This window comes from Mercurialis annua, linkage group LG5, assembly GCF_937616625.2.
Source record: "Mercurialis annua linkage group LG5, ddMerAnnu1.2, whole genome shotgun sequence".
In the NCBI taxonomy this organism is placed as follows: domain Eukaryota; kingdom Viridiplantae; phylum Streptophyta; class Magnoliopsida; order Malpighiales; family Euphorbiaceae; genus Mercurialis; species Mercurialis annua.
Window position 1 is genome coordinate 50,250,099 of NC_065574.1, and position 13,212 is coordinate 50,263,310.

Sequence of the window (13,212 nt, forward strand, 5' to 3'; positions counted from 1 at the left end):
TAGGTTTATATTGAGTTGACATTGAGTCATCATTGAGTTTACATTGATTCGACGTTGAGTTGACATTAGATTTATATTGGGTTGACAATGAATCATCATTAAATTTACATTGATTTGACGTTAAGTTGACATTAATTTATAAAAATAATTGCAAAAAATTTTAAATAATTTACTTTGAATATACAATTAGTTTATTTTTAAAAGTATGAATTATAAAAAAATAATTTTATTATTATAATAAAAAATAATTTCATTTAAAATTTATAATTATTTATCAAAATATTTACTTTGAGTTGATATTTAGTGAACATTAAATTTACATTAAGTTGACATAAATTTATATTAAGTTCACATTAAGTTTACTTTGAGTTTATATTGAGTTGACATTGAGTTCATGTTAAGTTTATATTCAGTTCATATTAAGTTTATATTGAGTTGACATTGAGTTTACATTGATTCGACGTTGAGTTGACATTAGGTTTATATTGGGTTGACACTGAGTCATCATTGAGTTTACATTGATTCGACGTTGAGTTGACATTAAATTTACATAAATCATTGCGAAAAATCTTAAATAATATACTTTCATTCTACAATTAGTTTATTTTTAAAAGTATGAATTATAAAAAATAATTTTACTATTATAATAAAAAATAATTTCATTTAAAATTTATAATTATTTATCAAAATATTTACTTTGAGTTGATATTTAGTGAACATTAAATTTACATTAAGTTGACATAAATTTATATTAAGTTCACATTAAGTTTACTTTGAGTTTATATTAAGTTGACATTGAATTCATATTAAATTTATATTCAGTTCATTTATTTTAAATTTATTTTCGACTCATGTCAATAAAATATTAGATAGTTTGCTTTTAAATTACTATTACTTTATTTGTCATTTTATAAATTATTTTTAATAGTATAAATAATAAATTTAACATTAAGTTGTCATTGAGTTGACATTAAGTTGTCATTGAGTTGACATTAAGTCGTTATTAGGTTTATATTGAATTTCTGCCCGCCATGGCGGGTCCCACCACCACGTATCCGACCACGACCACCACGGGTTTGACCAACAAATCATTATATTTTTTAATTTTAACAAGTAAAATATCTTACTAGTCTTACTCATGTATTAATAAAGAGTGTAAAATATAAATATATGTATATTTTATATTTTTACTGTGTAAATATTTATTAAATAAATTAAATTAGACTTATTTAATAGTAACTTTAATTTAAACTGGTATTTAGTTTATATTTAATTTATACTATAAAAATAATTTCATTCTAATAAATTTATAATCAGATGTATATAATATATATATATATACATAATAGAGCAAATATTGACAGCAACAAGTCTTTGCCTTAATGGCAAAGCACTTGGTTATTCTTGTAAGAGGTCAAGGGTTCAAATCCCCTTAACCTCAATATGATGTTTTATTTAAGTTTTAATTATTAAACAAGTATTGGTCCAACCATTAAAAATGGTCAGACCACCAACCATTGGTGGTCCGACCGGCGTTCACCAGCATTGGTCTGACCGTTGACCGCGGTGGTCCGGCCGTTGACCGCGGTGGTCCAGGCGTTGACCGGCCAATAATGGTCTGACCGGTGGTGGTTCGGTTAGAATTGGCCGGTTTATGTAAAATGAGGAGAAATTATTAGGTGTAATGAAATCACAATAGGTAAAATCCACCATAGGGATAAAATAGTAATCACAACTATTAAAAGGTAGGGATGAAAAGAATCTTTTAAAATTGAGGGATTTTTGCAAAAAAAAAAAGTTGGGTGATTTATACAAACTTTTGAGTTTTTGGGTGATTTGGTGTAATTTTCTCTTTTCTTTTTACTTGACCATTGTCAAGAAATATCGAAAATACAGTTTTTTTAAATAAATAAAAATTCATTTTTACAAATTAATATTGTGTTAGCTATGTTGAAATTAAACGATAATTAAAAGATTCTCTATGTAAATGCTTATTGATTTGTAAAAATAACGCGGTGCAACGATTATATGAGATAAACACTCTTAGATTCTAAGATTTCAAAATATTCTTTATTAGAAAATTACACACTTGAATCTAAATGACTAAAAAAGACGAAACCTTTTAAGAAAGTTTCATAAAAATTCAAATTTTTTAATTTTATTCAATTTGTCCTGAAACGCATGATTTCGTTTCAATTTTATCTAATTACACAATTTTATTTATGCGGTGCTGCGCCACATGAATAAAATTACATAATTGGAAAAATTGAAACGAGATCATGCATTTCAGGACAAATTGGATAAAATTGAAAGATTTAGCCTTTTGTGAAACTTCCATGAAAGTTTACCTTTTTTGTTCATTTGGCCTAAAAATTAATCTTAAATTAATATTTCTTCTCAAACATTTAAGTGGTATTTTAAGTAATGAGATATGAATGTTGTCTCTCGTTACTTTTTTCTAAAGAATGGCATGATTAGTATTTTTATTATGCAAAAATTGTGGAGGTCTTGAAATTAAGTTTCCAGAAGACCATTCATTTACATAGGCGGAACCAGAAATTCGAGTGAAATGAGGCAAAAAATTTATTATTACACTACTTATAAAAGAATAGGCTCAATGATGTACTATTCGACTGTTTTTTTATATAAAAGAACTTAATTTAAATATATTATATAAATTTTAAAAAAAATTAAGCCAAACAACATATCGTTATACAATCAAAATATTTGGTCCAATATTTCTTAAAAAGATAGGGGGGAAAGGACATACACATTAAAAAAAGTAGAAAAAAAATAATGGTCGTTAATAATTTTAGCCCAAAAAATCAAGGGGCAAACTTGTGTTTTGGCCAACTAAAACTTGAAACATACACTACTCGTCTTCTTTCTTATTTTTGGTCTTCTCCTTTCTAAGTTGCAGCTACTTTCTGATTGGTATTTTATTTTTTAATTGAATCAATTAAAATTAAAAATGACCTAAAATTAAGAATTTATTAATTGCAGCAATGGCGGCTGGATTAGGGCAAAAACGGTGGGCAATAACACAGGTCTAAGAGATTTTGCCAGAGGAGTGTGGCGGCTGCCGCACCTTGGCCCAGCCTCTCTCCGCCCTAGCTTCCAAACCTCATCAATTATTGATTTTAAACTCAATCTTCTCAACAAATAATTATCAAAATATTTGGTAAAACAATAAACTTGTGTCTGATAGATTCAAAACAGATATTTTCTTCTTCGGAGTAAATTTGAAATTTAGATTGTTATAACTGAAACAAATATGTTCTTCCTTTATGTTCTTGAGGTTGAGTTGAACTTGCAGTCTATTCATCTGTACTACTTCTTTTAGGTTATTTCATTGTCTACCTATGATTTTTGTTGATGATTATTGAAAACTGAGTGTTTGATAGTAAATTTTATTAAGATTTTGAAAGAAATTTTGGGATTTTGGATGCTAGGGTTCGGGTTTTGCAAAGAGGAGGATGAGAGTTTTTTTTTTGAATCAAATTAAGGTTTAGAATAAAACTGAGGGTTTTTTATTTTAAATTGATTAGTACGAGCCCAAAATCGAGAAAAAGCTTGAAACACGCCGAGCTGCAAGCGTTTCCTCAAACTTGTCGAAGGAGTGGGGCGGCCGCCGCATCTCGCCCAGTGGCGGATCCAGGAATTTTTTTCAGCCCGGGCTAAAATAACATGTAAGTTTTTCAGAGAAAAATTTAGAAAATTATTAAAATTCGAGGACTGAATATTAAAAAAAATCATTATACAAATACAATTATAAATAATTTTATATCGATATAACATAAAAAATACAATAGCTTAAAGGTAATTTATTCTAAAAGAGAAAAGAATTATAAATTATTAGAATTGATAATTAATAGTAAAATATTTTACTTTAGTTTTTTTTTAATAAAAAGTTTAAAGATTAGATTATAAAATTTGAAGAATTATGTTAGAAAATAAGTGAAAATTTTAGCAATTACAATTTGAGAATTTGGGAACTATTTTTTTTATGAATAGAATTTGGAAACTTAAGTTGCAAAATTAGAAAAAAAGAGTTCGAAAATAAGTGAAATTGGACAAAATATTTCTGATGGTAATTTAGTTAAAATTTAAACAAACATAAATGGGCCCTTATTACTTTGGAAACAGATCTGGTCCAAGAAAAGGGCATGGGAAATATTAAAAAGAAAGTCTTCTTCTTCCTCAGCCTAGGTTGAACGCTAAACAGCGTTTTACATAGCAATGTCGATTAACAACGCCTCGCCACCAAACCATAACTAACTTCCGATTTTCCGACGGCAGCCCTGGCTGAAGCCTACCCTAGCCTAAGGGTAGATCCGCCCCTGATCTCGCCCCACCCTCCCTCTATACCTGTTCATTTGTGTAGATGAGAGTTTATCACATTTATAACTGATCTGATGTCCGTGTATTTGTACAGAATTAAATTGATATAGAATTTTGAATTATAATTTTCTTAAAAAATTTAAATGCAAAATAATGTTAAAAAATAAAAGTTCATAATCCATAAACTAATTAAACAAAATAAAATTTAAAATCATTTTAGTAATTATAAATTAAGAGGTACATTTGTGGGTGCAAATATGTTACAAAGAATTTATCAGTAATTGAAGTTTTAAACTAAAACCTTAAACTCATTATATCATATAAAGGGGTTGTTCTACTGTACCACTTAGTCTTAGGACCACTGCTATTTATAACCGTTAGAACAATTTCTGATTAATATCGTCTGTTGATTATATGACCTGTTACTTATTGAGCTGGTGACAATATTTAAATCACAGTCAGTTGTTCTTCTACTCCAACAACTATTTTCCTTCCTCCTCCTCCACTTCCATCTCTCCACTCCTCAACGGGCTCAACCAACCACCGCCACCCCTACAACTGACCATAGATTTAAAAATTTCTGATCAAGGACAAGCTCCTTTTTATCCAGCAAGACAACAGCTCCATGTCACGTCGACACCTCCGTCTGACCATGCTCTCTCATCCTCTCCAAATTCGCCGATCGCTGGTCCTCCTTCACCGCCGGAACCACAAACCCCTACTCTGCCATCCTCAACTTCTCCCCCACTCCCCGCCGCCGCAGAATGGAGATTGGCAAGTTTAAATTACCAGATACAGCATGTTAAAATCAGTCAATGACATAAGTGGTATCCAAACTTCAGTGGTACTGTATAACTAGCCCATATAGAGAAGGATAATTAATTTAGTTCAACGACTACATATAGTTGGAATTATCTTTACGTACAATCAAATAAGAAAAATAAAAAGATGGATAAACTAATTGTAGCATTCTATCTTATATTTAAACTTATTAATCCACATTTTATTTTTTAATATTTTTATCAGCACAACTTATCAATTTTTCTTATCGAAAACTGATATTATATTATATTATCTCTCACACTAATTTATGTGTAATCAACGCAAGTTCTTCTCTATAAAATATAATAAAATAAAACTGAGTATAATTTTTTCTAAAAACTAAATGTTATATGACTGTTTGTAATTATCACTTAAAAAATCTCCCACAAACCTCCATAATAATAGAGATTGGCTCTACGGATTCAGTAATTTCTCTCCAATTAAAATTTTCATTCTTAGTCTATTAGAGTGTTGAATGTAAACAAAACTATTTATAAAGTTTTATTATTCACATTTGTATATATTAAAATTCTTTTATAAATTTTTAGTTGCATAAATTGTTTATTTGACCCATTAATATTTATCTAAATAATTATATTCTATACTAAAATATGTATTAAAATTGTATAATTTATTATCTATTATTATATTCTTTATACACGACCTATAATAAAATTAAACAATCAGTTATATAATAAAAATATTTCAAAGTTTGCTTACAATCTTACATTGCAAATTAATAACACAAGAAATATGAAATTTTTTGTATATTTATTGAATTAGGAAAAGAGATAAAGCATTACATCTCCCTGAAAAGAAGGTGATCTAGCCGAGAAGAGCACCCTATTGAGGGGAAAAGAGCACCCGCTTCTCCACCACTACTGAGGATCTCCCCCCTAATCTTAGATATGTCATCTTCTCTTTGTTTCCCGAACCTATTACAGACAGAGTTCGAAAAGGTCAAATCATCAAAATAAATGATCAATGTAAAAATTCAAGATAAACAGTCAAAATTCTAAAACCACTCTGATTGGTGGGTAATAAATTCCGAGAAAATCATAGGCATAATTTGAGGTCTTATAATCCAATTCAGATGGTTTGTTAATGATTTTAGGCCAAACCAATCAAAAGACCCCTGTACTTTACACTTTTTTTTCGTAGGTCCTTATACTTCATTTTTGTATTATCTGATCCCTCTACTTATCTATTTTTATTTTTCAGATCCTTTTTGAGTTTTTTCCAGTCATTTTGTGTGACTGGAGGAAAAAAAGATTGTAAGTATAGGGACTGGAGGAAAAAACAATTGTAAGTAGAGGGATTGAAAAAAATTCAAAAACGACCTAAAAATCGAAAATATGTAAGTAGAAGGACCAGATAATACAAAAATAAAGTATAAGAACCTACGGAAAAAAAAAGTGTAAAGTACAGGGGCCTCTAGATGGGTTAAGTCATGATTTTACTCCAATGAAGACAACTATCCAGCAAAAAAACTAGTTGCATTATGCAGAAAGACTCAAATTTTAGAAACATTTTTTCCAACACATGCTTCTCTTTTGCTTATAAAATTTTCAATGCTTCTACTCGCCCTGTGAAGGAAACAATATTCCATAACATCATGCAATTTTAATAAACAAAATAATAATAATAATCAAAATCACATGTATACGTAAGTTATGCTTCAAAGTATTTTTCTCTTCTTTCTCTCGTATTAGGTGTGATTGGTTTCGAGTTTTTAATTTTCAGTAATGGTGGTTGAATAGAATTGTTATTTCACATAATTTAGTAGTCTAAATAGATTATAATTCTTATAATTAAATGTTAATAAAAAAAATAGAATGAAAATAAGTAGTTTTAAAAGGTAGGAATTCATAAAAATGCTCTGTTTCAATTATATAAGTATATAAGTATAGATTAGTGTAAATGGATGAACTACCAATGAGTTATAACTTAAATGATATAAGCGATGGGCAGCAATTTATTAATTCGTGAGATCGATTTCTCCCACAAATGCTTCCCCTATCCTAATTATCAAAATAAAATAAAATGAACGAATTATTTTTTATTATATAGCTCACACGGTCGAGCCTTCAATGAGATATTTATATGTTTATCTACTCCATCTAAAAAGAATTAAAAAAATTACTATTTAAGTTTTGAACAAAATTAACTATTTATTTTCTTTATAAATAATTCCATCTGATAACTGATTATTGAGTATGGTTTGTAACATGAAAATATGAATCTATGAACTCATGCTTTGAACTCTTTGTATCATTGATTTCCTAAGCAATTCAACATCATATGAATACATTGCAGAAATAGCTAGTGTAGTCTGGTACAGTGAAGAACTAAATGCTACATTGCATGGAAATTTCTCGAATCTTACATATCGGCATTTCGTTTTAGTTTTCAGAAACACTTCTGAAACCCTAAGACTCAATATTTATAACTTATTCTTGTAAAAAATGTCATTTTGCCGATTTTCTATTCAGCATTTTCCACTTTAACGTTTCGATTTCGGCATTTCCGATTTCGGCATTTCCGTGCCACAGCTTGCAGCCCTTGCCAATTTTATATCTCACTATTCACAGCTTCAACTGAAAATAACAAAAAATTCACAGCTTCAGTGTAAGATCTGGTGCAGAGGTCTCTGTCCTTGGCTGTGAAGTCCTTCCTACAAAATTTGTATTAGGGCTTTGAGCATACTCTAAACCGAAGTTACTGCCCCCGGCTGATTCGCCTACCTGTCTAAAACTTCCAGGCCAGTGTAAGCTCATATCATCATCTTCCATGAACACCGGCATCCCGTAATAACCTTGCTCGAACCTAACTCCACCTCTAGCATGATCAGGAGGCTTATGTGATGAAGGTATGATATTCTGATGCATAGCGGAATGAGCTTTGATCCCAAGGGACCGATAAACAGAGCCATGAAGCGGAAGAGATGCCAAGCTAGTATACCGATCGGAAAATATTCCCATGCGCATTGCACGCTTTGCCATTGTTCGTTCCCGTTTATGAGCATTTTGGTGGCCTCCGAGGGCTTGTGAGCTATAAAACTTGCGTCGGCAGTAATTGCAAGAGAAAACTCGGGGGACACCCGCAGTAGCTGGAGAAAGCTCAGCTGCTTCGTTGCTACTTTCGCCTGTGCCTTTCAACTCAATTTCACTACCGTTGAAGGTAAGCGATAAATTGAGGGAAACCGGTATTTGTCCCTGTTGAAGCCGAGAAAGTTCTGTCAGAGAGGAAGATGGGGTAGTGTTGTAGTCCCTGGAAGGATCTGCAGATGGTTCATGCGACGATATGTTTGATGCTACCTGGCTGCTGATATCTGAATCATTTTCGGAATCCGGTTTGGAGTATGAAGGTGTCATGACTGAGTAAAACCAGAGTGCTTTAGCCAATCTATATAAGAGAAAAACTGAAACAAGCCTGCTAATGCTGATTGAGTGATGCTTTACCTGTATTTGTAGAAGATACGCATCAGTTTTAGCACAGTTCTCACTTCTAAGATTCAAAAACATGCAATAAGAACAATAATTTCTTCGTATTACATCACATTCTCTTCCCTAGTAACCTTTCCCAAATTTAACTATTTTAATAGCACTAAATTACTAAACACGACACATTTAACTTTTTTAACAATGACATTTGAATTCACCTAGTTATGCAACTTCCAGAAGACTTGAACTCAATCTAGTAAATAATCATACATTAGAATTTACAGTATATCACCACCTTAACCCTTCAATATATTTTAATTATTTTCCTCACACATTCAACCGCTTCAGCTTAACGCAGACTGAAAAACTATTCTACAAACAGATCATTGAAATAGACAGTGTGCAACAGACAAACTAGGAAGAAGGGCATACTAATAGAAAATTCAGCATAAATAAATAAAAGAGCTAACTGATATCAGTCACGAAAACGATGTAGTTTCCATACTCAAGCTAGAAGGATTACCGAAGCTTGCTACCAGCGGCAAACAGAGGATGTAAAACAGCAATCAAATACGTAGTAAGAAACTAATGCTTAAGAATTACAAAGAACTTAGGAATGATATCACATACACACTGTGTTCATTGGATTACACCTAAAGCGGGATATATGTCAAGCATCCAAAAGGCATGGCATCATTTGAAACACTAAAATTGAAAACTTAAACAAGAATCTTTGCCTTCTCTATTTCATTACAATAACAATGGAAACGAAGGTAACCATTCGAAAAGTCTACTTTGCCCGAAAACACTACGACCTTTTTCCTATAAACACAAATACTATAAATTCTTCAATCCGCCAGTGCAAACAATCCATAAATGATCAAGAATAGATACTTGATCTCATATAATAAAGGCATAAAGCATAATTTCTCCCGAAACTTAATAACCGAAAAAGTTCCGGTTCCAAAACAATAGGAAACATAATCAGCAACTGGCAAAAAGTTAAATGCTTTCAAGAGATCTAAAGTTTTGACTTATGATCTTTAGATTTACAACTTGTGATCAGAAAAATGAAACTAAGCATTTAAAAATCCACCTTTAACCAATTTTAGCAGACAAATTTACAGGCACAGAAATGTGATCAATCCTTCATCATAAATCCTCCAAATTACAACCAAAAGATAACATTTTTAACAATTATGCAAGCAAAAAACCTGCCAAATTTCATAAAAACAAAGACTCCTCAATCATGGCTACAGTATGCAATAAAAGAATTAGAACTAAACACAAACATACAATCAAATACTTCAAACTCTCAAACCCTTGAACCAAAATCCAAAACCCAAACCAGAATCACAAAAAAGACACAAGCTTTTAACTACCACTTACTGAAACATAAAGTACAAGAGAGGAAAAGATTAAAACTTTAAACTAGGAATACATAAACCCAAACAAAAAATCATCAGAAAAAAACAAATCTAAGGACTACAAAAGGGTTGCTTACAAGGGAGCAGTATGTTGAAAAATGGTGGCATAATGCATGAAGGACATGGTACAAATTTGGAGTAGTGAGTAGGAGTAGCAATAGGGTATGTTTGTTTTGAAGTTTTTACTAGTTATGTTATGGATTAGGTGAAAGAGAATAATAAATGGAGAAAAAAAAGGGTAAGGTCATGAAGAACAATTATGGGAAAGCAGAAGTGAAAGAATGGAGATGATGATGGAGCAAAGTCAGAGAAGTCAGGAACAGCAACCAATAATTATAAAATCAAATATATATTTTTTTCATTTTTTTCTAAATAAAATTTGATTGCAAAACGCCTAATTACTTAAAAGAAACCCCACCTTATAATATTTTTTCGTTTATACCCTCACGTAGGAAAAAGTTCATTTGTACCCTTTTTTCTATTTTTTGTTTTCATCTCTATCCTAAAAGTTAAATTTTTGACAATTAAATTAATTAAAAGATGAAAACATTATAAATAATTAATAATATTAATGTTTAATTAGAATATAAACTAAATATAAAAGATCATTTTAAATATTTTTTTCAAATAAAAAGAAGTCAAATTAGCTCTTTAGGGTAGAGACGAAAATAAAAAATCAAAAAAAGGATACAAATGAACTTTTTCCTAAGTCAGGAACGAATAAATGTTATAAGGTGGGTTTTTTTTAAATAATTAGCCATTGCAAAATAAAGTTAAAAAAATACAAAATGTAATTTTATTCTAAAAATTATGTGAAACAAAACCAATCACCAAGTTTTAGTTTCAAAAGGTTCTTTCCCATCTATAAATTTATGGGTTGGAAAGTTATTTTAGTCTATTTTAATAATTTTATTTCAAAATATAATTAATTATTCATATTTATTGTGTATATTTTAGAGCACTTTTAACATAATTTTATTTAATATTTCATAATAATTTTAACATATTTAATTTTTATCTTTTATTTTAGATTATTTTAATATTTTTCTTATTTAATGTTTTCACAGTTGCGTTTCACACGATTAAAATTATAAAAATAATTGCACTTTAATTTATTTTCAAGATATATAGATTAATTATTAAAATCATATGTAATATTGAAATGGTTATTTAATTGTTTTTATTACAATGTTTTGAAAAGAAGAGATAAAAGAATATAATTGAATAATACAAATATGCTAGTGATCCATATCTCAAAAGAAAAATGATTCTATTTCCACTTTGTAAAGGTATAACACCATAATATGTGGCCACATTCTTTTCAAGTTTCTTTGAGTTTTCCTTCACTTTCTCTTAACTTTTTTTATTATTTTTTTCTTGTTTGCTATATAAATTAAAAAATATAAAAAGAAAGACAATTTTTCTCTTATTAGATGGAGTCCCATAACATCTCCCATCTCTATTTTTGTTGCAGCAATTTAAGATGCACATGAACACTTCATATTTGCCCATACAGTTTTGCTTTATCACATATATAATGAATTAATAATAAAAAACATATATGTTAAAGAATAAGGAAAATGAAAATGAAAATGGTTAAATATAGTATTTGAAACAATCACATATAATCATTATATGTCATCTTCCTATGTGCATGTTCATGTCCCTTAGCTATAGGACAAATTGGATGGACCCTATGTTGCCTAAATTATGGACCCATATTATTTTGTCAAGTGTTTTATGGAAACATCATATCTTAAAATTTAACTTTTTTGATTTCAATATACATAAAATGCTTTAAATTAGAAGCTAAACTCATTAAAGTTTCTATATTATTGGCCTATCCATTTTTTAAATCTAATTTTTGTATTTTTTTAGGCTAAACACATATTTGGGTCCCTGCACTATCACTTTTTTCCAACTTAAGTCCCTGAACTATAAAACGTTTAAAATAAGTCCCTGCACTATAAAAAGTCTCTGATTTAAGTCCCTCCGTGTCATTCTGTTAGAGAGTGAGATACAAACGCTTGACTCTGAGATTGGTTGTAGTTAAAATTTATGAAATTAAAATTTTGAGTCCTTACACTATAATTTTTTTACCATTTGAGTCCTTGCCTATAAATCTAACTTAAATTTTTTATTACTCAAAATTAATTAATTCAAAATAAATTAATTTAGTTAAATAAAAATAATTATTTCTAAAAATGTGATATTTTAAAGATTGCGAGGTAGACGAACAATTTTTTAATATATTTAATTTTTTTATAAAAATAAAAAATTAATTGTATAAAATAAAAAATTATTGTATAAATAAAAAAATTATTTTTATTTAATTAAATTAATAAATTTTAAATAATTACAATTTTAAATTAAATTACAATTTTTTTATTAATAGTCGGAGATGATTCTAGTTTTGGAAATGCTAAAAAATTTAATAACATTAAAAAAGAGAAGAAAATAAAAATATTATTAATATTATTTGAATTATGTGATAAAAAGACTTAAAATTGATGTTTGTAATAGTGTAAGGACTTAATTTGGAACAAAATGATAGTGCAGAGATCAAAATAGCATTTTTGATATGTAATTGTTAACGTCATCCACATTCCGTTAACTTGCGCAACAATAGGGATTTAAAATAGATGTTTTTGATAGTGTATGGACTTATTTTAAACGTTTTATAGTTTAGGGACTTAAGTTGGAAAAGAGTGATAGTGCAGGGACCTAAATATGTGTTTGGCCTTTTTTTTTTTATCAATTACAGAAGAATGATATCTTGCAACTGCTACATTGTGTGGTTGTATGAAGTTTTAATATGTTGTGCTATAACCACATCATCTTTAGGACAACCAATCTTGCAGCTGAATACGTAATAGGTAGCATTGGCAAAGCAGAGGGTAGATGAGCATCAAGAGGCAAATTGTGTCAAAACCTTTCAGCTTCTTTTCCGATTTTAGATACATATCTCGAGTTTTAAGTTTCTTAGGGCGTTTAGATAACGTGCTTTCTTTTCCCCGGGTTGGGGAGATGAGGAAGCTGGAGACTTATGAGCTTCAATAGAAATACTGTTGCACATTATTTACCTATGCTTCTTGTTAGATATCTGTACAATACTTCTTTTATCAAAAAAAAAAAATAGTGCTTGATTAAAGAACATCAGTATGTAATGAATCTGAATT

General features: G+C 29.4%; 1 protein-coding gene across 1 annotated transcript; it reads right to left on the reverse strand.

Moving 5' to 3' along the window:
* Positions 1-7,416: 7,416 nt before the first annotated feature.
* On the reverse strand, positions 7,417-10,360 carry LOC126683056 (zinc finger protein 4-like). Its single transcript, XM_050378882.2, has 2 exons — positions 10,111-10,360; positions 7,417-8,624 (listed from the first exon to the last, which is right to left on the reverse strand). Exon 2 carries the CDS (start codon positions 8,535-8,537, stop codon positions 7,779-7,781), a length of 759 nt encoding a protein of 252 aa, XP_050234839.1. The 5' UTR covers positions 8,538-8,624; positions 10,111-10,360; the 3' UTR covers positions 7,417-7,778.
* Between the last annotated feature and the right edge of the window lie 2,852 nt (positions 10,361-13,212).

What these genes read in the sequence shown, in the direction of transcription:
- LOC126683056 (XM_050378882.2), bottom strand. Translation starts at nt 8,537, where the DNA reads ATGACACCTTCATACTCCAAACCGGATTCCGAAAATGATTCAGATATC.